At 42.7% G+C, this 27720-nt stretch overlaps 1 protein-coding gene across 5 annotated transcripts in view; it reads right to left on the minus strand.

The window, feature by feature from the left end:
* Positions 1 to 1218: 1218 nt before the first annotated feature.
* The window catches only part of PARN (poly(A)-specific ribonuclease), a 174374-nt gene continuing 147872 nt past the window's right edge, over positions 1219 to 27720 (minus strand). For all 5 annotated transcript variants that reach the window (XM_065924370.1, XM_065924369.1, XM_065924372.1 and 2 more), the window contains 2 exons: positions 13703 to 13896; positions 1219 to 2221 (listed from right to left, as the gene is read on the minus strand). In XM_065924370.1, the coding sequence (XP_065780442.1) occupies positions 2169 to 2221; positions 13703 to 13896 (247 nt within the window). In that variant the 3' untranslated portion in view covers positions 1219 to 2168. The remainder of the gene's footprint in view (positions 2222 to 13702; positions 13897 to 27720) is intronic.

Here is a 27720-nt window from a genome sequence, read left to right on the forward strand (position 1 = left end):
GAAAGCCTGTGTGTGTGTGTGACTAGGCAGGAGGGCCAACCTAGTTCATCTGCTGTAAGTCTTTGATACAGTTGGGAAAATAGGGGTCTGGGCACATACCAGGGCTTAGCTGGGTATTTAACGCTAGTGTAACCCCTCCCCCTGCCCCCATCATGCCTTTGTCAACTCCAACCAGGGTTTGAGATCAAAAGCGTCTACAAGTATCACTACAACTCACTGGGCATTCATGTGAGTGCTGGGTGTTTGACATGATTTCATTTAACCCTCACCACCACCCTGTAAAGTAGGTTAATAGTATAACCCTGCTTTTAAGATTGAAGAAACTGAGGCTCAGAGAGGGTAGGTAATATACCCGGGAACACACAGCATGGATGCAGGCATATGCCAGGCTCTAGGGGAGAAGCCCTTTCTAGAGAGCACCTCCCCAAACCCTTCTGGACCACAAGCTGTGTGTCTGTGTGTCTGTGACACTTTTTGAACAGGAAAAACTGGGCTTCAGGTGACAGTGAAGAATCTCATACCTGAGAACAACAGCCCTCCGTCTCTCCCTCCTTGCACGGTGTAAAGGCCCAGGGACCCCACGCTCGGCGTCTCCGCACTAGGCAGCCCATCAGGCCAGAAGTACGTCCATATGCACGCCAACTACCACCCTGCGCTGGTCGGCCCTGTGTTCATGCTGTTTCGAGAAGTGTCAGGTGCACCTGTTTCTAGTTGTGGGCTATAATGACTCGGCGGGGTCCAGCAGCACCTCTAAATCCTCCCGGAGATGCTCCTCTGTCTCTCCTCACCCTCCCGTCACGCTTTCCCATTGGGCTGTGCACAGTGACGGCGTCGAGGAGCAGGGGAGCCTGGGTTTGTAACTTGGGGGCCATCAAACTCTCGGGGAACTGGGACAAGTCAAGAGGCCCTTAAGTGGGGAAAGTGTCTTACAAGTTTGAATTCCCTCAAGACCTTGGACTCTGCTCAGAACCTTCCCACCATGAAGATGCAGCTCTCTGACACCTCTGACCACTGGCTCCCCTCCAGCACCAGGCGCCTGACTCATCAAGGCAGGTCTAAGGGGTTAGAAGTTAAGAAAGTGAAAAAAAAAGAAAAAAAATACCAGGCTTACTGACTTTGCAGAGCTTTTTCTGGGGTGATCTTTAAAGAGAAGTACATCTATGTAGAGATTAAGTATGGCATTCACTTACAAAAGAAGAGAAAAGAAAAAACCCAGAATCCTAAGAAAATCTCTTTAATTTTCATCTTTCAGAAATACATTTTTCATTTTTTTTTAATTTCCATGATACAAAAATGTTAAATATCTAACAATGATCTGTAGGAAGCAGATCCACGGGATTCTGTCGCTGTTGTGATCTGTTTCGACAGAGAAAGGGCTGGTACATGGTGTTGGTTTGTTATGATTTCACACACATGCACACGTACGCACACTTGCCACCTCACCCCCAGATACCACCAAACAGACAAGACACTGGGCTAAGACATGGAATGCAGCGCTACCTGGGAAAACAGAAATTAACTTTTCACTTGTATACCCCACCATGAGAAACTCACATCTTAGGGGGAAAAAAAACAAAAACCTCTAAGTAAATATGCCCCAAAGGTCAAGGCATGTGTTGACGGTGGTAGACATCTTCCTACCAGGAAAACCAAGCTTGGGAGTTTCGTGGTTTCAGGCAGCAATGATGAGAAGCAGGCAGACACAACTGAAGTCTTCAAGGGAGGCCGTACCACACCTTGGGGCTGCCCCCAGGCCTGAGCGTGAACCACTCGAGAGGTTCAACCCCAAATTCATGGTCACAGCACACAAGAGCGTCAGCTCTTTCTGCAGGTCTCACAGTTGGTCTTCCCCTTTGGGTGGATTCTCACACACAGATCTGTGACTGGAGGGTTTCACACAAGCAACAAATAATGACCTTAATGACCTGGTGAATCATGAACGCACGACATAGTCGACAACATGCTGAGCGCCAGCACATGTGAGGCTGAGGAGGAAGGAACACGGCCTTGAAAATAAAAACTGGGGTTTTTTCAGGAGACACACTTGGTTTCAGGCTTCTCCCACACCACAGTGGATTCAGTGAAATGCGCTATGGCTTGCAAACGTGCCAGCTGCTTCTTTCCTTCTCGGCAACAGCACCAGCGGGGTTGTTCCACTCCGGTCTTGGTTACCACGTGTCGGGGACTTCGAAGAGCTTGGCCGAGCTGTCTGAGATGCTTCCTGGTGGGAGAGGACAAAAGAAGGTGAATAAAGAGAGGGCTGCCTTGGGCGGGGGAAAGAAAGAGGAGCTGCCCAGACAGTGCTGACCAGGGCCAGGGCTGGGATGGTCTTGTCGCTGGAGAGCGGTGCCCGGCATACGAAGGCCATGCTGCAGAAATATTACCACGGGATCCAGGGAGTGCCTCCTACCTGGACATCTGTACTGACTTCACAGGAGTTAAGCATCCTCCAGTGAGCACACAGTCCTGTATTCTTTGCTAGCCAGCATGCCAGGCACTTAGTTCATTTAATCTTCATAAAAGCCCGGCTCAGTGGCACTAATGTGCCTATTTTACAGCGAGTGGCTGAGATGGGGGTCCAGATCCCCCCAGAACCGAGATCCCTGCCAAAGGCCCATGAGGCTGAGTTTCTCTGTGCTGCAGTGACTGTTAACCAGACGAGAAGTCTCAGGGGCTGGTGGCTAGACAGTGGCTAGAGGGAAGCTGACCAGTGGGGGTGGTTCAGACATCCCAAAAGAGATCTGCAAAAGCAGCTTGTAGTTCTTTCCTATTTCAGCAACACTGGCTAGGGTCTTTGTGGCCTAAAGGAGCCTCTTCTGTTACACACAGTTTCACCCCAAAGTTACAAGCCCTTCTTCATTCGGAAACTTTCTGCAACAGCAGCACTGGACACTGCTTGGACCACCAATGTCCACAGCCAGGTACATGGGAACTAAGTCAGGACACGGCATGTTCATGATGGAAAATGAGGCCGGCCAGGCGCTCCCATACTCAGGATAGCATGCATTATTTAAGCCCTAAGGTAGGGTTGGCAGGGAAACAGGCAAAGCCAGCCCCAGCTAACAGTCCAAGACTGAAAAAGGGGAGAGGTCCGTGATGATGCCTGAAGCAGAGAGCAACGTTCAAAAACAGAGGGGCACTTGTTCAGCTGAGGGTGGTTACTGTCCATGACAGGAAGGCCTAAAGGTAACTAGGTCCAAACACGTGAAATAACATGATTTCTGCTGGCATGAGAATCTGCCCCTCTCCTCCTTTACTGAGATAAAACCCAGAGAGACAGGATGAGAAGAGCAGGAGGAGACATCATCTGAAGTGTTCTGTCGGGAGTCTCACAGCTGCGTGGAACATGCCTGTCCCGGGACTGCTCCAGAGAACTGAAGGTGAGAAGGAGATGGTCCCCGTGACGGATTCCCGTGATCCAGTTAGAAAAGGAATAACGGTGGGCCTTCCCTGGTGGGCCAATGGTTAAGGATCTGCCTGCCAATGTGGGGGACGTGGGTTTGATCCCTGGTCCAGGAAGATTCCATATGCTGTGGGGCAACTAAACCCATGAGCTGCAACTTCTGAGCCCGCGTGCCCTAGGGCCTGTGCTCGGCAAGACGAGAAGCCACTGCATTGAGAAGCCCTCACACTGCAACTAGAGAGTCGCCCACCGCTCGCTGCCACTGAAGAAAGCCCTCGCACAGCAACGAAGACCCAGTGTAGCCAAAAATACATACATACATAAAACTTAAAAAGGAAAGAAAGGGAACAAGTGTTATTGAAAAACAAAGCAAAAGACAAACAGTCCCCTCCAGGGAACAACTATATTCTGCAGACGGCCCAGGATACGATTAAACTAGCCTGACCCCCTTCTCAACCACCCAGTCACACGGTACTTAATGGCAGGGAGGAAAACTGCCATCAGTGAGGGCGTTTTTATAACTCGCATGTCAAAGAAAGAACACAGCAGCCAACCAGATATTCTAAAGGTAAAAGCCACAAGGCTAAATGTGGGGGGGACTGAAATAACACTGAGAGGGAAAAAGATAAGTGGCTAAAAGCAACTGCGCTGTCATCCTTACCAAAGCACCCGCCCTTACCTGGATGGGAGTGTATGTGAGTCTGGTGGCCCGCCGCCCCACACACAGAAGTAGGACTTCCCTGGTGGCCTGGTGGTTAAGAATCCACCTTGCCATGCAGGGAACACAGGTTCGATTCCAACTAAGCCTGAGCTCTGCAACTACTGAGCTTGCAGCACAAGGAAGATCCTGCGTGCTGCAACCAAGACCGGAGGCGGCCAAAAACAAATAAACAAAAAGAAACCACACAGGAGTGACTCTGTGAAGAGCAAGTGAGAAACAAGGGGATGAGCAAAACTGGGGAGAGAGGCAAGTGTGGTGGGACTGTCTCAGTAGCTGGAAGACTCCGAGCAACTCACCACTGTACCTGTATGGTGCATGCGATGCTACTTTGGGCCTCAGAGGATTTCCATGATTCAGTTATGTTCCCGGCACAGAGCCAGTTCTGAATGCTTGTTAGCCCCTTCTCCTTGTGGATAAGGTGACCCAACACTGATGTGGTTACTGCCCGGGGAAGCCAACAGCCTGCAGTCAAAGAGAGCTGCCTAAAATGTGCAGCTGCTGAGAAAGAACGATGTGTACAGAGCAACCAGAATTTTGTGAACCAACTAAAAGAGACCCAGACCAGAGGGGAGCTGAAAGTTAGTGCTGGTGCTCATTCTAGCCCCTTCCAGAAAGGGAGAGCTGTAGACCATTGAAGGATCCATCATCTCAAAGCTAATGGATAAGAAGCTGTGGTCAGTTTTCCAGGGAACTTGCTTTTCACGGCCCTGTGTGGTAAGTAGAATGCAAAGAAGTACTCAGGAACAACTTTTCTTTTTCAACAGAAACTTCAGGACATCTGTCTCCTGCTATGATGGACTGTACCTTGCATCATATACAAAGGTGAACTCAAAATGGATGATACATTGAAATGTAAAACCTGAAACTGGAAAACTTCTAGAAGAAAACCTAGGAGGAGAACTCTGCAATCTTGAGTAAAGCAAAGCTTTCTCACATATGACACCAAAGGCATAATTCAAGGGAAAAAATGATAAACTGGATTCCATTAAAATGTAAAATATCTATTATTGAAAGGTACTGTTAAGAGAATGAGAAGCACTGTCCAGAAGAATTTGTAAAACACTCTATAGGACTTGTATCCTGAATCCATAAGAACTCTCAAAATTCAATAAAACAACCCAATGAAAAAATAGGCAAGAGATTTAAACACTCATTTCACCAAAGAAGATATTTAAATGGACAAATAGTCACATACAAAAATATTTAACACTGTTAGTCACTAGGGAAATTCAAACCAGAGCCATAAGGAGATGCCAGTCCACATCACCAGAAGGGCGACAAAGGTCACGCTGAGCCCTGGTGCTCCGGGGAGCAGTGTGCCAGGTTCTTATAAAACTAAACACACGCTTACCACACAACACAGTGACTCCACCCTCAGGTGTTTATTCCAAAGAAACGAACACTTAGTTCACATAAAAGTGTACACAGAATGTTTGTATCTGCTAGATTCTCAGCTGCTAACAACCTAAATGCCAAAAGGCAAAATGGATAATCAGTGACACATCTGAAAAGTGGACTGTTACTCCACACGAGGAGGGGATGAACCTGTGACGTGGGAAACAACACAGACAAACGTCAAAGGCATCACGCTAAGGGCAAGGGGTTACTTATTGAATGATTCCATTTCAGTGACCCTCGGAAAAGGCAAAATTACAGTGACAGAAAGCAGATGGGTGGCTGCCAGGATCTAGGGACGGGGAGGGGCTGACCGCAAAGGGGCACAAGGGAATCTTCTGGAATAACTGTTTTATTTCTTGAGCACAGTGATGCTTATATGACTGTACACATTTGTCAAAACTCGTCAGCCTGTACACCTCAAGGTAATGACTTTTACTGTGTGTAAATTGAATTTTAATAAAGCTGACCCTGCAAAAGGTATGAGGAATGGTGTTTTTAAACCCCTCCAAATTTTAATATAAAGTATTATGCCGATAATTAAAATTATTTGACCAAGAGTTTTTAGATGGGGGAAAACAAGATACTAAATGGCATATAGAGTATGATCCAACTATGCATAAAAACGATAAGTAGAGAGAAATACTTGTTAACAGAGTACCAAGTAACTGTGGGATTTTATATTCTCCTATTCTCCTTCATTTTACTGATTTTCATAGTGAGCCCATTATTTTTATTAACAAAACAACAAAGGAAAGTAAAAAGTGGAAACAAAAGGTGACTGTTTCTGCTGATTTGCCTTTCACCTACTTAAGAGTTGAGGGTTTCCCTGGTAGCTCAGGCAGTAAGGAACCCACCTGCAATGCAGGACACCCAGGTTCAGTCCGTGGGTCAGGAAGATCCCCTGGAGAAGGGAATGGCAACCTACTCAGTATTCTTGCCTGGAGAATCCATGGACAGAGAAGCCTGGCGGGCTACAGTCCATGGGGTCTCAAAGAGTCAGACACGACTTTATATTCCCTTCACTTCACTAATTAGAGTTGAAAGGGAGAAACTCTGAGCTAAGGCAGCTCTTCCCTCATGTGAATCTGAAAAGTTATGCAGCATATCAGAAATCCGCCATCAAATCATTTCTACAGAGTGGAACTCTTTATACGCAAAGATCCTCTGGGGTGCCATATGGGAGTTTTTAACTAGGAAGCGCTCCAAAGGGCCTGGTCGTGGTGTTTCCGCAATAAGAAGGCAGGGCTCCCCTGCGTGGCGTGTGGGGAGTCCCCGCGGGCTGCCTGGAGGAAGAGGAAGGGCACTCGGGGAGAACACTACCCTGCAGCGCAGCATCCCCCTCGGTGAGGCTGAAATCCACGTCTGAACTGAGGAATCAGAAAGCTCCCGGGGAGGCCACTGGACTTCCCTGGGCTGGCCACGCAGGTGACCGACAGCACCAGCTGCAGATGGCGTTTCTGACTTCAGGAGGCCTCTAACAGCAAGAGGAGACTGCTGCTCCAAGAAGAGTCTCCATTTTTACAGTGAACCCTAAGGGCTGAGGCTGGGAAAACCAGCAGGTTGGTCACGGCTCCAGTAAACTCTCGGTTCCTGGCAAACATGGGAAGCTCTAACGTGCTGTGTTTTAAACGTAAGGGGGAGAAGAGATGGAACGACGCCGCTATTACATGGCACCAAGTCACCGGGAACAGCCACAGCTCCCGGCCCTGCTCTGGGAACGCTAGGAGCGCTAAACAGGGAACCTCGGCTAGAGGACAGTCCGTCTGTATTTTGAGACTGGCCAGTCCGACCAGCATCAGGCCACTGGAACATGAATTCACTTCTTCAGCAAGAGCAAGGACGCTGTGGACACCCACCCAACAAACACTGTCTGGGAAACACTTCTTAAGAGACAGCTGACTCCAGCACACACAGCACATGGAAATGTTTCCTTAATGCACCAATGGAGAATACACCTTGAATGCCCCAGAGGAGGGCAGACAGCATTATCAGTCTCCATTAACTCCAATAAGTATAAAAGGGGGAGGACTGACAGTATACATTTGCTTCCTGAAAATAGGATAAAAACAACTACATTCAGGAGAAAAATATTTACTAAGTCACATGACATGTAGATAAAAAGCTCCAAAAGGGAAGAGTATCTTGGATTTTTATCACATGACTTTATCACAATAGTCTCAGTGGATAGTTGTTTCTGATCTAGAATGGCTGCCAGAAACATTCACCTTTGGGAAGAACCCTTCACTTCCTCTGAAGTTTGGAGACACTTCACATATTCTGCAGAGCCTTTCCTCTGACTCAGACAGCCCTCCCCACCACCCTCAATACCAGCTGTATTTGACTTTGCATATCAGTGATTCTTTGAGCCTTTTTCCTCTCTATAAATCAGAGACAATGACATCTACACTTTACTCAGTTTTTATAATGACTAGATCATAAAGGACATTCCTAGCACAATGTCTGGTATATACTATTAAATGGTCATTTCTTCTGCAACTTAGGTCATTTTGTTCTGTGGGAAGGCATCCAGGACTTAACTCTTAGTATATCTTTGATATTAAGATGTATAACTAAGAAAAATGACACTGTTAGGGGGGATTTCTTGAGGATCAGTTGCCCAGAAATTGCTACAGTACATGACAGCCTGTGAAAAAAAGTGAAAGTGTGAGTTGCTCAGTTGTGTCTGACTCTTTATGAGACCCCACCAACTGCAGCTCGCCAGGCTCCTCTGTCCATGGAATTCTCCAGGCAAGAACACTGGAGTGGGTTGTCATTCCCTTCTCCAGGGGATCTTCCCAACCCAGGGATCGAACCCAGGTCTCCCTCATTGCAGGTGGATTCTTTACCATCTGAGTCATCAGGGAAGCCCCCGTGACAGCCTATGGTCCTACTTTTTGCTACTTTCCCCTTGGAAAACAGAACCCTTCCTATTGGTGGAAGCCTGTCTTCTGTGTTTCCCATGCCTTCACTGGCAGTGCTATGGGCACCCAATGCACCCCACTGAGTCATGGGAGCACCTGTCAAGGTACCGTCCCCACTGAATTTGGGGACTTCAGTACAAAAAGATTTCGAGTATCCTGTACATATTTATATCAGAAAAGCCTTGGCCATCATGGATTTGAGTGTCGACATAGAAACGGAAATTAGATAGTAAGAGCAAAAGATGCAGACTAGGACCAAGACAAAAGCATCGATGACTCCCCATGTGGCTCAGTGGGTATAAGGATCCACCTGCAACGCAGAAGACACCCGAGATGCAGGTTTGATCCCTGGTCAGGAAGATCCCCTGGAGGAGGGCACGGCAACCCACTCCACTATTCTCTCACCTGGAGAATCCCACGGACAGAGGAGCCTGGCGAGCTACAGTCCATGGCGTCACAAAGAGTTGGACACGACTGAAGCGACTCAGTACGCATGCATGCAAAAGCATTGAAAGAGTTATTTCTGGCTGAGAATTTCATTACTGGCCTTATAAAACGAATTCATACAAACACTGTTATCGCATTGTATGCTTTCATGTATTCAATTTATTGAACACATATTTACTGAGTATCTAATTCGTATAAGGACAAAATCCCTGCATAGAAGGTTAATCTATAGTGAGAAGGATGTATTTAAAATAATAATTACTCAGATGAATAAACCACCACAACATTTGATCTTGTTATAAAAGAATACTAGTGATAATAGTGTGTTCTCTGGAATTTATCATTAAATTTACTGATGAAACACTTTATAGTTAAAAAAAAAAAAGATACTGTCCCAGTAGGAGGGGATGCTCAGCTTGATGCCTTAGAACCCTTCTCTGCAGGGCAAATGGAGCCACACTGTACCAAACACTCTAATCCAGTTTCACCTCTGGGCTCCTGGGATACTGTGAAGCTTTGGGAGTTTAACACAGACCCTTCAGACTCAAAACTTTGTTGTTGTTCAGTTGCTCAGGCACGTTCAACTCTTTGTGACCCCATGGACTATAGCATGCCACGCTTCCCTGTCCTTCACTATCTCCTGGAATTTGCTCAAACTCATGTCCATTGAGTCAATGATACCATCCAACCATCTCATCCTCTGTCATCTGCTTCTCCTCCTGCCTACAATCTTTCCCAGTACCAGTATCTTTTCCAGTGAATCAGCTCTTCACATCAGGTGGACAATGTATTGGAACTTCAGCTTCAGCATCAGTCCTGCCAATGAATATTCAGGGTTGATTTTCTTTAGGATTGACTGGCTTGATTTCCTAGCTGTGTAAGGGACTCTCAAGAGTCTTCTCAGCACCACAGTTAGAAAACGTCAATTTTTCTCTTGTTCATTTTAGGAACTCCTTAAAGTAACCGAGCAATCAAAATTGGTTGACCTGCTGGGCCCAGCACCTGGTATCTTGACCTACATCCTGCAGATACGTTTAGGACTATGTGCTCAAAACAAACCAGCTAAAGGGGATCCAGGGAACTTCCAGGCCTGCACTGTTGGAAGATCTAACCCAATGAATGGTGTTCCAGAAGAAAACTCATTGCTCTTAAGTTATCTGATTCAATTAAAAGTTGTCAAGATGTTTCTCTTTTTTCTTTAGCAGGACAGACAAAGAACTAAAAAAAATCTATCTTTTTTTTTTTAAGCTCAAATCTTGTGGCAGTGACAGCTTTACTGTCAATGGGAGAGAAAAAGAGACTATTTAAATGATGGTGTTATAAATTCAAAACCCCAAATAACTCACAAAGTTTTCACTTAATATGATGAAAGTTATAAAAGGAGCTAATCTATTAATGCAATCTATTATTAGGTATTTTAATATCTTTGAGACTGTGCTGAGACAGAAGGGAAAAAACCTAAAATCCTGTCCCTGAGCAGTAACAGATAATTAAAAAAATTCAGGAGATTGAGAAGCGAAGGAAAGCTATCCAAGGAGGGAAAAGCCCCCCGATCCTGGTTATTCTCTGGGTGAGCTCTGAAAGCCACGCTAACATTTAGTATCTAACATCTGTGGAGCAGGTACAATGTGAGAGAGGCATCAGGCATCAGAGGTGAAGACAATGTTACAGAGTAAAAACTTCTCTAATACTTACAGGAGGGAAATGAGGGGAGACTCACAGATTCAAGGAGACAGTGAAAACACACAGCCCAGACTTCAAATAAGAACTTACATTTTCAGTTAAAGTGCAGCTTCAGCACAATGCATAAAAAGGCATCTGTGACATTTCTGCTGTCTTTGATTTCATTAATATCAATGAGATTCAGAAAACGCCCTGCAGGCAGATCAAGCCACATGTAAAGAGAGGAATTAACTGAAACACAATGGATTATTGGCCTGGGTATGAATCAAGTTCCAGGGCTCCACTCCTATCCTTCGACCTGACTGTCGGTTCCAACTAACGGGGGTGACTGTCACGAAGTCAGATACAGGAGAGGAGTAACTTCCCTCTCAGGCATCCCCTCATTCCAAGGAGACAACACGTAACTGCACTTAAAAATATCCACTTTCTTGCAGGGCTGACTTAAGTGCTCCATGACCTTGGGCAAGTCACACAATCTTCAGGCCTCGGTTTCCTCTTTTCTTCTTTTCCTTCCTCCCTCCTTCCTTCAAAAAATTTTTAATTGAAGTATAGTTGATTTACAATGTTGTGTTAGTTTCTGATCTACAGCAAAATGATTCAGTTATATATATACATATAGATGTTTTTCATATTCTTTTCCATGATGGTTTATTACAGGATATTGAATATAGCCCCCCATTCTATACACTAGGACCTTGTTTATCTATTTTATATATAGCAGTTTGTATCTGCTAATCTCAGACTCCTAGTTTATCCCTCCCCTGCCCCCTTTCCCCTTTGATAGCCATAAATTTGTTTTCTATGTCTGTGAGTCTGTTTTTGTTTTGTAAATAAGCTCATTGTATCATATTTTAGATTCCACATAGAAGGGATATCATATTGTATTTGTCTTTCTCTTTCTGACATTTGGCTTAGTATGATAATCTCTAGGCGCATCCATGTTGCTGCATTTCATTCTTTTTTATGGTTGAGTAATATTCCATGTATATATGTACCACATCTTTATCCATTCATCTGTCAACGGACATTTAGGCTGCTTCCATGTCTTGGTTATCGTACACAGTGTGGTTATGAACACTGAGGTGCATGTATCTTTTAGAATTAGTTTTCTCCAGATATATGTCCAGAAGTGAGATTGCTGGATCACATGGCAAATGTATTTCTAGCTTTTAAAGGAACCTCCAAGCTGTTCTCCATAGTGGCTGTACCAACTTTCGTTCCTACCAATTTTTTTGTACATTCTCTACAACATTTATTATTTGTAGACTTTTTGATGATGGCCATTCTGACCAGTGTGAGGTGATACCTCATTGTAGTTTTGATTTGCATTTCTCTAACAATTAGTGATATCTAGCATCTTTTTATCTGTATGCCTTCTTTGGAGAAATGTCTACTTAGGTCTTTTGCCCATTTGTTGATTGGGTAGTGTACTTTTCTGTTGCTGACTTGCATGAGCTGTGTGTATATTTTGGAAATTAAGCCTCTGTCAATTGCATCATTAGCAACATTTTCTCCCATTCCATAGATTTTGTCTTTTCAGTTTGTTTATAGTTTCCTTTGCTGTATAAGAGCTTCCCTACTGTCTCAGATGGTAAAAAGGTTGGAAGTTTGAGTAGGCCCTATTTGTTCATTTTTGCTTTTGTTTCTATTGCCTTGGGAGACTGACCTAAGAGAACATTGCTAAGACTTAAGTCAGATAACGTTTTGCCCATGTTCTCTTCTAGGAGTTTTATGACGCCATGTCTTACACTTAAGTCTTAAGCCATTTTGAGTTTACTTTTGTGTATGGTGTGAGCGAGTCTTCTAATGTCACTGATTTACATGCGGCTGTCCAGCTTGGCCAACACACTTGCTGAAGACACTGCCTTCTCTCAGGCCTCCGTTTTCTTCATTGTAAAATGGACCATGATGCCTACCACAGAGATTTGAAGGAAAGTGTTTCAGGCAAGTGTGAGGGGCAGCGCCGGGCCCTCCACAAGCACTTGGTCAGCAGCGGCTGTCCTTCCTGTCACTGTGACAGCTTGCTGAGCAGGTTCTGGTCGGATCTTCTAGGCAGGGCCTTTCTCAGGCTCTGGCTGCCCACAGCCCCTTTCTTGCCTAGCACTTGGGCCTGCAGAAGGTCTGAGCACAAACGGCTGGGTGAGCTCCTGGTGCCTCCAAAGCATGTCTGGGGGACGGAGAGGATGTGGGACTTGGCTCACCTTCTCTTTCTTTTGGTTTTTTTCCTACTCCTTTTTAAAAAATTATTTATATTTACTTAATTAAAAAAAAATTTTTTTAATTAATTTTTTGGCTGTGCTGGGTCTTCACTGCTGTGTGTGGGCTTTCTCTAGCTGCAGCGGGGTTGGGGGAGACTACTCTCTAATTGCAGAGTATGGGCTTCTCATTGTGGTGGCGTCTCTTGTCCCCGCTGGCATGTGGGATCTTGTCACACCAGAGATCAAACCCGTGTCCCCTGCATTGGCAGGCAGATTCTTAACCACTGGACTACCAAGGAAGTCCTTGCTCTGCTTCTTACTAGCTACATCCGCATTTCTTTGCCACTCTGAGCTCAGACATCTGCATCACTAAAACAAGGATGAGTTCTTAGGTCAGAGCTGTCGTGAGAATGAAATTCAACCAGGAGAGAGAAGGCTCCTACTGCACTGTCTAGCACACAGTGGGTTCACAACATGTGTTCATTTCCCATTTCCTTTGCTTCTTATGTAACTCTGCTTACAAGAGAAATTCAGGCTGTCGGGTTGGGCTAGAACAGTGAAAATTCTACTGAAAATAACACGTGTAGGAGTTGAGCTCTGTACAAACTCACACACACATTAAAAATACTCAGGTGACTTTACACACATCATGAAACCTCTAAACAATGGAGGAGAGGGAGAAGGTTACTAAAATGGACTCATAATCTTTAACAAGGAGGCCCCTGCCAAGCCTCACGCTATCCAGAGCCAGGGCTGTTAAGGGATTCCTCAAATTAAAATGAAAATGATCCAAAAAACATCTGGTCCCGTTTTGGGCTACATGGGTTTGGCCATCAACTGAAGCCCTGATGTAATTTCTCCCCCCAAATGAGAGCTGCTCGAGCACTGAAGAGGACTCAGCTCCGGACCCTTGGTCAGACTGGATACAAACCTGTCGGAGAAGGGTCCTTCTTCATCCTTTTTAGTTTCTTGGCCTTTTTCCTTCCCTCTGAGAGAGGTTCTGCACAGGGATCTGTCTGCTCAAGCTCAGTGTCAGAAATCTCCCCCGATACTCGGGCCTCCAGGCCAGCTTCTGCTCGACTGGGACTCAGGTTTCTCTTTCCTACTATGCTGGTGGCTGTGAGACTGAAATGCAAAGAGGAGCAACATGAAAGGTGCTGAGAGTAACTGGAAGACTAAGCCTATAAAAATATTTTAACATTCTTAATTCTATTAACACTTAACTAGCAATCAAACAATACAGGCAGCTGCTGCCTGGAGGTGCAGGTTAAAGACCTCACTGTGAACTGAAGTCTAAACCTTTACCTACAGCAAGCCTATTCAGAGGAATCTTTTGTACCAGCCTTGTCCACAGATAGACACAAATCTAAGAGTGCTTAAAAGAAACAAGTTTCAATGAAAATCCCTGGTCTTTATTTTGATAAGAGTTATGAACAGCCAACTCATTGGGAAAGTCCCTGATGCAGGGGAAGACTGAAGGCAGAAGAAGAGGGCGATAGAAGATGAGATGGTTGGATGGCATCCCTGACTCAATAGACATGAGTCTGAGCAAACTCCAAGAGACAGGGAAGGACAGGAGGCCTTGCGCCCTGTAGTCCATGGGGCAGAAAAGAGTCAGACATGACTGAGCGACTAAACAGCAGCCCTAACTGAAGAGTACAACAGACAGCAGAGCAATCGTAACAAAGCAGTCGCATGGATTACACCAGATCACAAAACAGCACTGTTACTTACATGCCTGCCTAATAGGTACACAGGAGAACAGGAGAATTCTTGAGTCTGTCTGTGGTCACACTACTTGTGCACTTGAAAATACTAAAGGGCATACCCCAGGGCTTCCTGGGTGGTTCAGCAGTCAAGAGTCTGCCTGCCAATGCAGGAGACACGGATTTGATCCCTGGGTTGGGAAGATCCCTTGGGTAGGAAATGGCAATCCACTCCAGTATTCTTGCCTGGGAAATCACATGGACGAGGAGCCTGGTAGGTTACAGTCCATAGAGTCTCAAAGACACAACCATACCTCACCTTCATATAATTCTCTTCTATTCCAAAAAAGTGACTTGTCAAGATTATCATTAAACCTAGTTTCATTTTTAAAGCTTTACAGGATTTGACATGTTGAATTAGATCAGATTACATGTCCTGATTTTCCTTAAGAAAGTATGTTCCCTGAAATAGAACTTGATAAAAACAGAGACCACATGGCCAATGTGAGTCCTGTCTCCTCTAAATGAGTCTTACAGGTTTTGTTTTTTTTTTAAACTATAGCCCCATGTTATGAAAAGTATTAAGAATCCGGTCATTCCCCCTAAGGGAGGCCATTCCAGCCCAGAGAGAAGGGTGGATAGCGCGAGAGAGAACGTGAGCATGGCCCTGGGTCAGCCTTCCCTAGGAATTGAGTGCTTTAAAACATGGGTCCCCAACCCCAGACCACGGACCTGTACTGGGTGATGAACTGGGCTGCATGGCAGGAGGTGAGCGGTGGGCCAGCGAGCCAAGTTTCATCTGTATTCACACCCGCTTCCCATCACTCCTATTACCGACCAAGCTCCGCCTCCTGTCGGATCAATGGGGGAAGTAGATTCTCATAGGACAGCGAAACCCATTGTGAACTGTGCATGTGAGGGATCTAGGTTGCAAGCTCCTTATGAGAATCATCCTGAAACCACCACCCACCCCAGTCAGTAGAAAAAGTTTGTCCTCCATGAACCTGGTCCCTGGTGCCAAAAAGGGCTGGGCACCGCTGCTTCAAAAATGTTACCTATAAAGCACTCAGGCTACTCAATTATTCAAGTTCAGAAATGTTACTCCTGCACTTCCCACTTCCCTGTACCTTATACTTGCTAACTCACAAGAAGTTGGTGGTGCTTAAAAGCCATAGGAAGCAGAACAAAGCCCAGAGCAGATGGCCTCTTAAGACGGGCTGGCTGGCCTGCCACTGTTCTCTTGTCACCTGTATTATCTGCAGCTTTCAGAAACATCTTTTATTGAGGGGACATGAAGAAAAGGGAGAATACCAATGGCAGTATTTTGTGGGGCGGGGAGGTGGGTAATAAAAATTCAAGCTAAAGTTTGCTGTTTGAAAACTGATAATACCTTTAAATTTTTCTTAAAAACTAAAACTATTTTTGGCTGGTGTCAAGAAATTTTGGAAAATTCAGAAAGCACAAAAAGGAAGACAACAAGTCCATATCCCTCCATCTCAAAAGGGGTAGGAGGCCTAAACATTCCTCTGTGCTGTAAACCCTGGAACATGACAGGCTCTGAGACGTAAATGTTTAATGAAAACTCAGATGGAACCATTGGTACTTCAAGAAATACAAAGCCCTGAAATATCCCTAACTGCACACAGAAATCTAGCAGATGATAAAGGTAGTACAATCAGGGATTTCCCTCATGGTCCAGTGGTTAAGAATCTGCCTTGCAATGCAGGTGGCACAGGTTCGATCCCCGGTCCAGGAACTAATTTCCCACATGCTGAGGGGCCACTAAGCCCAAATCCACAACTAGAGAGCCCGCTCATCGCGACAAAAGATCCTGCATGATGCAATTAAGACCTGAGGCAGTCGAATAAATAAAATTTTTTTGGTAATGGTAGTATTCAAATTCCCCTGGACCAGGGGATGAAGAAATGGCAACCCATTCTGGTATTCCTGCCTGAAAATTTCCATGGACAGAGGAGCCGGGTGGGCTACAGTCCAAATGGTTGCAAAAAGTCAGATACAACTGAGTGACTAAGCTCACACATTCAAATTACTGGGGCAGAAATAAACTTTCAAAAAAATGGTGCTGGGACAAATGGAAAAAGATAACCCATTCTTCACCCACAAAAAAGAAAAAATGTTAAAATGGATCAGATATCTAATGTGAAAAATGAACCTAAACACGTACCGAAGGAAAACATGGATGAATTCCTCCAAAACCTGGGTGTAGACAAAGGCATTATGACTCACTATGACTCACAATCCATATGTAATAAAAGATTTATAAATCTGATCACTTAAAAATAAAAATCCATTGCATGGCACAGTGAAGACAAATGAGAAACTAGGAGAAAATATTTGTAAAGTGTATCACAGACAAAAGGCTAATGTCCCTAGTATACAAGTAAAACTCAAAATTAAAGGAAAAAAAGACCAAAATTCTGTAGGAAAATCAGCAAAACTATGATTAAATAGCTCATTACACACACACATAGACAGACCACACACACACGCCCCTTAAACACACCAAAAAAATGTTCAATTACTCCTTATAACACAGAAAGATGTTCAATTCCATTCATGATGCAAAATAAAATGAAATACTGTTTCTCACCATTAGATTGGCAAAAACATTCAAATGCTTGATGAAATACTCTGTTGGTGAGACTATGGAAATAGGCACTCACACGCCACTAGTGAGAATGAAAAATGGTCCAGCTCTTCCAGAAGCAAATGTGCCAGTACTTAACAAAACTATGTATCTGCTTAACTCTTTGAGCCAGCAATCTCACTTGGAGGAATTCAGAAGATGTACCTCCAACAATGCAAAAATATTTACGTACAAGATTACTCATTGCCACTTTGTTATTAGAATACTTTACTGCCAAATATCCGAATGTCTAAGTATAGGAAATTGGTTAAATAATTTGATTATAAATTGATTGAATAAACTGCTATGTATAGTCAATGTAACTAAGCAGTTACAAGAAAGAATGATGATCTCAAAGAACTGACATGGAATAATTTCCAGTGAAAATGGTGAAAAAAGCAAAGTGCAAACAAGCAATTTATGAACCTGTATTCCCAATCTTGGGTGGAACATTGGGGTGGATGGTAGAAGCTAAAAAAAAAAATCCCAAACCCTTCAGTAGGTTTGCTTCTGTAGTTGAATGAGTGAAGCGATTCTGAAAATGTCTGGATACACATTAATGCTTAGCAAATTACTAAAAGTATTGATGTAGTTGGAAGACAGATATGCAAATATTGGAATGGGAGATGGCAAGGGGGACCCTGTGGGGATGGAATGAAACTGGAGATATGAATATTGGCGTGGCATATCTAAAAAAATTTTTTAGTGGCTATTTTCTATTATTTTTTCCTCTTTCTTTCTTTTTAAAGAAGTATTTATTTATGTGCTTGCAATGCAGGATCTTCAATTTTCATTGTGGCATGCAAGACCTTCAGTTGAAGCATGTGAACTCTTAGTTGTGACATGTGGGATCTAGTTCCCCGATCAAGGATCAAACCTGGGACCCCTGCACTGGGAGCACAGACTCTTAGTCACTGGACACCAGGGAAGTCCCTGGACTTGGGATTTCTAAAGAAAGTATGTGTACACACGTGCATGTTTACGTGCATGCATGTATATGACATATATGTGTATATCCATGCACATATTTCACAGTATTGCCCACTGAAAGGACATAGAAGGAAAAAAATTCCAGTGGTCACCACTGTAAACAAAAAGGGCTCCTCAAAGAAGAACTTGATTCCAGGGCTGGGGTAAAAGACGCACAAAATGAGCCCAGAGTCTCTTGCTACACAAGAAAGCAGGAAACTGCTCAAGAGATGATGGTGGCATGTCACAAGGACACAGGAACCAGGTGGAAAGGGCTCCTACTGACCAGGTATGTGAGCACCCAAGTAATTTAAGGGGCAATAATACATTCTAAACCACTGAGAAAAGACAGGAACCCATGGGTCTGCATCAACACATAATAGAGAGAGACAGAGAGAGGAGGGAAGAGCTCTTAATCCTGGTTACACACTGAGTAGGAAATGGTAAAGGTAGAGAGAGATGGAATTGGCAAATTATCCGTCGGCAACCATCACATGAAGAATGACTGATGCAAAATATCAAGAGATGCTAAATCAGAGGAGATACTTTGATGAAGTGCAGGATATTTGCATGATCTTAAAGTGTCTCTCCCGAGATTGACAGCCTGAGAAGGGCACAGCATCACTTCTGCAGTATTCTAGTCAGGATGTATAACTTGAATGCAATCATGAAGAAACATCAGACAAACCCAAATGAAAAAAATACCTTATTGAAAAAAAAAGTGGGGTGAAGGTCTGGTGTCCTTCAAAAATGTCATTGTCATAAAATTAAAGAGACTAAAGAGACACTGAAAATTAGTTGCAACACATTGTCACAGACTGGATCTTATACTAGAGGCAAAAAAGCTATAAAGATAATATTAGATTAAATAATAAAACTGGAATATCAATAGGAGATTACTGTATTATATCAATGTAAAATTACTGAAGTTGATAACTATACCACAGTTACACTAAAGAATATCAATACCCTTAGAGTATTTAGGGATTAAAGATCATGTTGCTGCTAACTTCCTCCTGGATGGCTAACTTTTTGGAGTGATGTTAATACTCTGTATCTTTATACAGAATACACTTTTGCCAGAACTAGACCTCAACATTAGGTAGCTTTTCTATGAGTATCAGGATTGACTGCATTAATTTTAGCCTGAATTTGCAGATGATGACTTTACAGGTGTTTGCTGGAAACATTATTTATATCCTCATCGTAGGTCACTGGGGTATTCTTGGCCCACAAAACCCAAGAACGTGTAGTGTTCCTCTTGATAAACTTCTAAGAGTCTACTATGCATCAAAACTATGCGAGCACCTTGCCTCTGGGAGGTTCCCGTTTTTATATGACTTTTAATTTTACAAAGCATTTTCAGAAACATTTTCCCCAATTAATTTACAACACATTTCTTAGTACTTTTTTTTTTTTCAGCACCCGTCAGCATGTGGGAATATCAGTTCCCCAATGAGGGGTCAGAGCAAGGCCCCGGGCACTGGAAGTGAAGTGTCTTAACCACTGGACCACTAGGAAAGTCCCCATATATATATATTTTTTTTTTTGCTTCACTAGGTCTTTGTTGCTGTGCATGGGCTTCTCTCCAGTGGCCAACAACAGGCTCTAGAGTGCATGAGTTCAGTGGTTGTGGCACGTGGGCTTGGTTGTAGCCTTGCAGTATGTGGGATCCCTGACCAGGGATCAAACCTGCGTCCCCTGCATTGGAAGATGGATTCTTAACCACTAGATCACCAGGGGAGATCTCCAGTTCAGTTCACTCGCTCTTTGCAACCCCATGGACTGCAGCATGCCAGGCTTCCCTATCCATCACCAACTCCCAGAGCTTGCTCAAACTCACATCCATCATGTCAGTGATGCCATCCAACCATCTCATCCTTTTAAGGATGGTCACAGTTTTTCTTCCAAGGAGCAAGCGTCTTTTAATTTCATGGCAGTTCTTAATCTACAGTTTCTGCCGTCAAATAAGAAGTCTTTGCTCTCTAGGAGGGGCTACTGTTTACTGGATATTTTGGCTGAGATGGCCCTCACATAGGTATGAAATTAATACAGTTCAGATATTTAAATATGCATTTGTATGAAATATCTACACAGATATAAAATTTTCTCAACTGCTACTCTTCCACTAAAAATAAAAACTGTGACTGTATCCCATATAGCTTAACTAAAGTGGTTTTGGATCAAAAACAGCTTTTATTAAACACTGAAAACCAGATTTAGGCAGTAAGGCCTTTAAGTTTTTGATTATCCATTTTTATGGCCCAGTGTTTTGTGTGTGTGTGTGTGTGTGTGTGTGTGTGTGTGTGTGTGTGTAGACACTCTCAATATATGCAAGTTGATAGGCTAGTCCTTTACAGATTGATTTTAAAGGTCAAAAGTCAGAATGAAAACCCGGCAAAACAACCTCCCAGGAGTCTGAGCTCACTTCGCATGCAGAATTAGAATGCACAAAGTGAACTACTTTATAATGCATATCAAGTGCACATTTTAATCCATGAAACAAGTGGTGATTGATTTAAAAAATAAAATGTTAGAGAAACAACATGGTATGTCAAAACTGAACAGTAAACCTTTCTTAGTGTCTATATGGGGGAATGCAAATGATAAGCTGGCCTGGCTACAATAGCTCTTAGGTCAAACTTAGAATTCTGCTACAAGACATCGTTAACAATGCAGCAACTACAAATCAAACTCTGCCAGGGTGAATATCTCCATTAACTTCCTCCTTTTAGTACAAAAGAAGGTTTGCTAACAGAAAGGTCACATTTATGAGCTTCTACAAATGCCTTTTTCTGTAAAACCACAAAAATCTGACTGCCTCAGGAAAAATTTCCCCTCTTTACTTTTAATTAGAGCATTATCTACATGCAGTTAAATTCACTCATTTTAAGCATACAGTTCAGTCAATTTTTCTTATTTGTTTGTTTGGCTGTACCGGGTCTTAGTTGTGGCATATGGGACCTTGTTCCCTGACCAGGGATTGAACCTGGGCTCCCTGCATTGGGAGTCTTAGCCACTGGACCAACCAGAGAAGTCCTCAGTTTGGTTAATTTTTGAAACTGTATGTAGCCAGGTAAGCACTGTAACAATCAAGATAGACATGGGTTTCCTTTCTCTAAAAATACTCCTTGTGCCACTGTGCACTCAATTCCCTTCCCAGGAACCACTGATCTGGTTGCAGTACCCATAACTTTGCTTTTTCTAATGGTTCATATGAATGGTTCTAATGGTTACATATGAATGAAATCATACAGTATTTAGTCTTTTCTGTTTGACTCTTACGCTTAGCATAATACTCTGAGAACCAGCCACACAGTTGAAAGGATTGATATTTTATTCCTTTTATTACTAAATAATATTATTTCATAGTATGGCTATACTGCAATTCATTTACTCATTTACCAGTTGATGGACATCTGGGCTGCTTCCAATAGTCTGCTACTATAAATAGGAATACTACACACATCCGTGTAAAGGCTTTTCTGAGTTTTTTTAATCGTGGCAAAAGACACGCAACATAAAACTACCACCTCAGTGGAATTAAGTACATTTATATTGTTGTGCAACCATCACCACCATCCTTTCCCAGAACTCTTTCCACTTTGCAAAACTGAAACTCTGTACCCATTAAACATTAATACCCCATTCCCTTCTCCTCCCAGGCCGTGGTAACCACCATTTTACTTCTGTCTCTATGATTCTGACTACTCTAGTAGGTACTTCATAGAAGTGGAACCATATAGTATTTGGCTTTTTTTCATTTAGCACAATGTCAAACAAGGTTCATCCATGTTGTGTGGCTCAGAATTTCGTTCCTTTCTCAGGCTGAATAAAAGCCCACTGTATAGGGCATCTCTGGTGGCTCAGTGGCCAAAAAAAAAAAAAAAAAATCCATCTGCCAATGCAGGAGATACGGGTTTGATCCCTGGTCTGGAAAGACCCCACATGCCACAGGGCAACTACGCCCGTGGGCCACAACTACTGAGCCTGTGCCCAAGAGCCTGGGAGCCACAACCGCTGAGCCCGTGTGCTGCAACTGCCGGGGCCTGCAGGCCCGAGAGCCCGTGCTCCACAGCAAGAGAAGCACTGCGACCGGGAGCGCGGGCGGTGCTGCTCTTAGTCCACTGTACACACACCATGGTCTGCTTATCCGTTCGTCTCCCAACAAACACTTGGGTTGCTTCCACATTTTAGCTGTGAAAATGCTGCCATCAACATGGGCTGTACAAATCTCTCTTCAAGACTCTGCTTTCAATTCTTTTGGGTATATACCAAGAAGAGGAATTGGTGGGATCATACGACAAACCTATTTTTAGTTTTCTGAGGAACCATCATATTGTTTTTCACAGCAGCTGTACCAGTTTACATTCCTACCAACAGTGTACAAAGTTCCAATTCTCCTATCTTTGTTAACACTTATTTTCTAGTTTCGTATTTTTCCTAACGGATATGAGGTGGTATCTCACTATGATTTTGCTGTGCATTTCCCCGAAGATTAGTGACACTGAGAATCATGTGCTTGTTGGTCATTTGAATACCTTTTTTGGAGAAATTTCTGTGCAAGTTCTTTGCTCATTTTTGAATCAAGTTGTCTGATTCTTATTGCTGTTGGGTTTTAGGAATTCTCTATATACTCTAGACATTAATCCCTTATCAGATATATGGTTTGAAAATATTTTCTCCCATTCTGTGGACTGCCTTTTCATTCTGTTGTAGTCTTTTAATGCACAAAAGCTTTTATTAATTTTCATGAAGTTCATTCAGTTTATCTGCTTTTTGTTGCCTGTGTCTTTCATGTCATATCTAAGAAATCATTGCCAAATGCAATGTCATGAAAACTTCTCCCTATGTTTTCTTTGTTGTCTCCTCAGAGTTTTATAGTTTTAGCCCCTATGTTTATATATATATATATACATATATATATATACTTTTAATCCAGTTTGAGTTAATTTTTGTATATGGTGTTACGTTAGGGTCCAACTTCATTTTTTTCATGTGAATATATAGTTTACCCAACACCATTTATTCAAAACACTGTCCCTTCTCCACTAATAATCTTGGAACAACCCTTGTTGAAAATCATCTGACTATTTGTATATGTCTGAATGCCAGAACAACACTGTTTTGATTACTGTAGCTTCATGGTGAGTTTTGATATCAGCAAGTGTTAGGTCTCCAAATTTGCTTTTCTTTTTCCAAGACTGTTTTGGCAATCAAGGATCCCCTGAGATTCTGTAAGCAATTTAGGATGGATTTTTCTGTTTCTACCAAAAATAGGTTTTTGAAAGAAATTTCACTTAATCCGTAGATCACTGACATCTTAATAATATTCAGTCTTCTAATTCATCAACAGGGAATACGTTTTCATTTATTTAGGTCTTTAATTTCTTTTGTCATGTTTTAGAGATGGTAAAAGAGACCCACCCCTCTCTGTCTTCCTCTTCTTATAAGGGCACTAATCCCATCATGAGGCCCCCCACTCTCATGACCTTATCTAATCCTTATCACCTTCTCAATGCCCCATCTCCTAATCCCATCTCATTGGGAGTTAGGGCTTCATCATATGAATACAGGGGTGGGGTGGGAACTTAATTCAGTCCACAACATAAGGTCACTAAGTCTTTTTTTTCCCATCTCTAGAAGTGTTAGAATTTTAATTCTTACATTTAAGCCTGCAAGGCATTTTAAGCTTCATTAGGTATATGGTGGATATAAGAGTGGAAGTTTATTTTTTTTTTGCATTTGATTAAGAACAATTTGTTGTCAAAATTAACCTTTGCCTATTGAATTACCAGCACTTTCATCAGAGATTTTTAATTTTTCCAGATTCCTGACAGTTCTTAATCTTAGGATTTGAGAACAAGAAATTGGAATTGCCAAATTACACATTATTCTATATTTTTCACCACGCTTTATTAGATGATTTTAAATAATAATGAGTTATCATAAAACACTGAATCACTTCTGTGAAAGGGTTACATTAAGAAGTTTCAGGGACTTCCCTGGTGGTCCAGTGGTTAGGAAACTGCTTGCCAATGCAGAGGACATGGGTTTGATCCCTGATCCAGAATGATCCCACATGCCTCCAGGCAACTACTGAGCCTATGAGCCACAACTACTGAAACCCAAGTGTTTAGAGCCCTTGCTCTGCAACAAATGGTAGCCTCCTCACTGCAACTAGAGAAAGCCTGTACACAGCAACAAAGACCGAATGCAGTCAAAAATAAAATAAGGATGTAAATCTTGAAAAAATAAAAGAAGTTTCAGGGGTTACTTTGGTAAAGTAAGATATAATAATAAATGTGTAGGTTACTATTATTATGAACAAATACACTGTGACAATATCATGTATTTCAATACATGTAAAAAAAATCTCCACCTGATATAGAAATCTGATAATAAAACATTAGCACTAAATGAATGCCCAAGAAATATCATTTAAAAACAGAACGATGTCACAAGTATTTTGTATTTAAAAGTTATTCTTAAATGAGATTTTAAAACACATAAGCATTAGTATTTTTCATAAGACAAATGTTCCAGATGGAGAAGAGATTCTTTCAGGTCGTGCTGATGTTGATCAAACTATTCCAAGTGTGTCCAAAGCAAGTACAAGTTGGGTGTTAAACTACGCACTGCTTCATATAGACTCAATTCCTTTTCTAGAGATGAAAATACTTCGTCTGCTTGCCTTGATTTTGGTTTTGCTGCTAAAATTGATACCGTTTGTCCTAATTCAGATTTTAGATCGACTGATTTCACATTGGAATATTCCACAATGACACTTACATTTTGTCTCTGCATTTCTTCCACAGAAGTACTTACAAAGAACTGTAACCTACAGCAAATATTCAAACACTGGAACACTACTGGATTCTATTAAGATAATGTAACATTCAGATATCCTATTAACAGTACATGGTTCAAAACTACCAAATTAAAGATTGCTTCCAAAACTTATTTCTTGGAGCAAGATTTGCAGAATTTTTATAGTGTACTACTGTTTGTAATCTCGCTAACATGTTTTTAAATTAATTTATCGCTGAGGTGGGTCTCTGTTGCTGTGTGTGGGCTTCCTCGAGTTGCGGCAAGCAGGGGCTACTCTCCAGGCGTGATGTGCAGGCTTCTCACCGCGGTGGCTTCTCTTGTTGCAGAGCACGGGCTCAGGGCGCAAGGGCTTCAGTAGTTGTGACTCGTGGGCTCTAGGGCACAGCTCAGTAACTGTGGCACGTGGCTCAGTCACCCCACAGAATGTGGGATTTTCCTGGACTAAAGATCAAACCCATGTCCCCTGCACTACAGGGCGGATTCTTAGCCACCGGGCCACCTGGGAAGTCCAGTATATTCTTTCTTATAAGAATAAGTTAGATTAATAGCAGACAGGGCCGCAAACACACATAACAAAGCAACAGTGACAAGCGAGAATGACTGATCTGATGGTGGCTCTATTCATCCTGTCTGCTCTAGTCCTTACTTCAGAAATGTTGACCTTAACCTTCGACACTGATTCTGCTCTTGCTTTTGACTTGTCAGATGATTCCTTTGAGATAGTAATGCCTGTGATTTTTTTTTAAAGTAATGCCTATGTTGATGGTTAAACTTTAATTCCCACAGACGTTTTCCTTTACCCTGATCTCTTAACTGATACTTCTTATGATTTGGAATAATACACAGATGTCCTTAGAAATGCCAGGAAGGACACCTGCATGGCAACCCTCCTGGAAATAAACCGATCACAAACTGGACTCTCTACTCTGTGTCATTACCTGCTTGTCCTTCCTTATGCCAGCACCACACTGTTTTTATCTCTGGCTTCAGTGTTAAGTCCTAAAGTCAAAGGTAAGTTCTTTAGCTAGCTGGGAAGTTCACACTGCTAAATAAAATAACTGCCACCTTTCATTTTAAAGGGGAGCGTAGTTCACAAAATTCTCTCATTTGATACTTGTCTATGATCATTTGAAGCTGAACAGGTGTTTTCATTCCCATTTTACAAGCAAGAAACCACATCCTCAGAATAAGTGACTTCCCCCAGACTGTGTAGCTGGCTGGATAGATCTGAGGTTGTCCTCCAAGTCCACTGCTCTTTGAAAGGCTCCACAGCCTTGCCCCCCACACCAGCTCCCCAGGGCTGGTTCTTTTTGGGCAGGTCTCAGCTGAGAAGACACCACCTCGGAAAGGCGTGTCCTGGCCCCCTGAGGAGCCCAAGCAGCTCTCACCCTCCCTGTTTTGTCTTCCTCTTCCTACTCATCCCTGCCTGTTTCATACTGATTTCCTGACTTGCTTATTCTCTCTCTCTGCCACTAGAAAGTAAGTTCAGCGAGAGCAGGATCTTACTCTCTGCTGACCTCAGGGTTCTCCGTAACCTATGCAGGGCCTGCAGAGCCAGTCAATCCTTTTCAGTCAAGGTGTGTTGAATGGATGAAAAAGTGAATGCTTTCCCCACCAGACCAATAAGGTAAGTGACAAACACTAGGCTGCTTATCCTGTCCTGAATTATATATAATATTAACAAGGGTTTACCGTCTAGGACAGTAAGTTCCCTACATATGAACCTTCAAGTTGTGAACTTTCAAAGGTGTAAATGTGCCTTCCATCAGCATCAGGAAAATGAGTGAAACTGCGTGTGTTATTTGTGTGAAAGGCATTATAAACCTGTTATAGGACAGGACTCTATAGCTGACTGTGTTAGCTGGGTACCTAGGCTAACTTTGTTGGACTTAACAAACTGGACTTGTAAACGCACTCTTGGAATAGAACTCATCCGTATGTACAGGGGACTTACTGTACACAGTCAACTTCCCCAGAATGCCTAGAAAAAAGCACATTCCCCACATGAAGAGAGCGAAGGGAAAGAACAGGTGTCCCACTGTGCAAACTATCTCACTCGGCAAAATGAACTGGAAAAATCTGAGGAAGTGGGAGCTAGAAAATGCATTTTATTGTTTTCACGAACTCCCGGGCTGAATTCAAATTCCAGGAGCATGACTGTTTCTGTGTCTGCAGGCATGGTCCGCGTGGATGAGAGGAGGATGCCACAGAGCCTAGACTCAATTCAGAAGGCACTTCCTTGAAAACTGCTGATCAACTGTGATTCGTATTTCAAAAAAGAAGCTCGAGTTTGAAAAGCAAAATTAAGTATGGTACATCTGTATGATGGTTACCCAGGAATAAAGGCTGTCACTTGTGGAATGAATGGTGGTGGGTGGGGAGGATATACAAATATGTTGCATGAGTATGTGCTCAGTCCTAGGCATAATGTTTATTTGTAAATTAGCATAAAGGAGACAAAAATTGGTTCTGGGTTACAAGAAAAAAAAAAATCAATGGCATTCAATTAGAAATACATTTTACAAGAACGTGGTCTGAACCCAGATAAATAGTTCCCTATTCCTAACTTACTTTAATTCAATATAGAAAAGATGAATTGATAACAAACATGAATGACATTAATACTAATTCCTAAATTTAAGAACTTAGACTTAACATACAACTAATTGAAGCTGAATTCAGAATATCTGGAATTCTCAGGGGCTAGGATAAAATTTAATTTTGCAACTAAAATTTACTTTTGCCTCTGATGAAAGGGTTTACTAATCATACTCTAATATTGGGCTTCCCGGGTAG

This window comes from Muntiacus reevesi, chromosome 2, assembly GCF_963930625.1.
Source record: "Muntiacus reevesi chromosome 2, mMunRee1.1, whole genome shotgun sequence".
Lineage (NCBI taxonomy): Eukaryota > Metazoa > Chordata > Mammalia > Artiodactyla > Cervidae > Muntiacus > Muntiacus reevesi.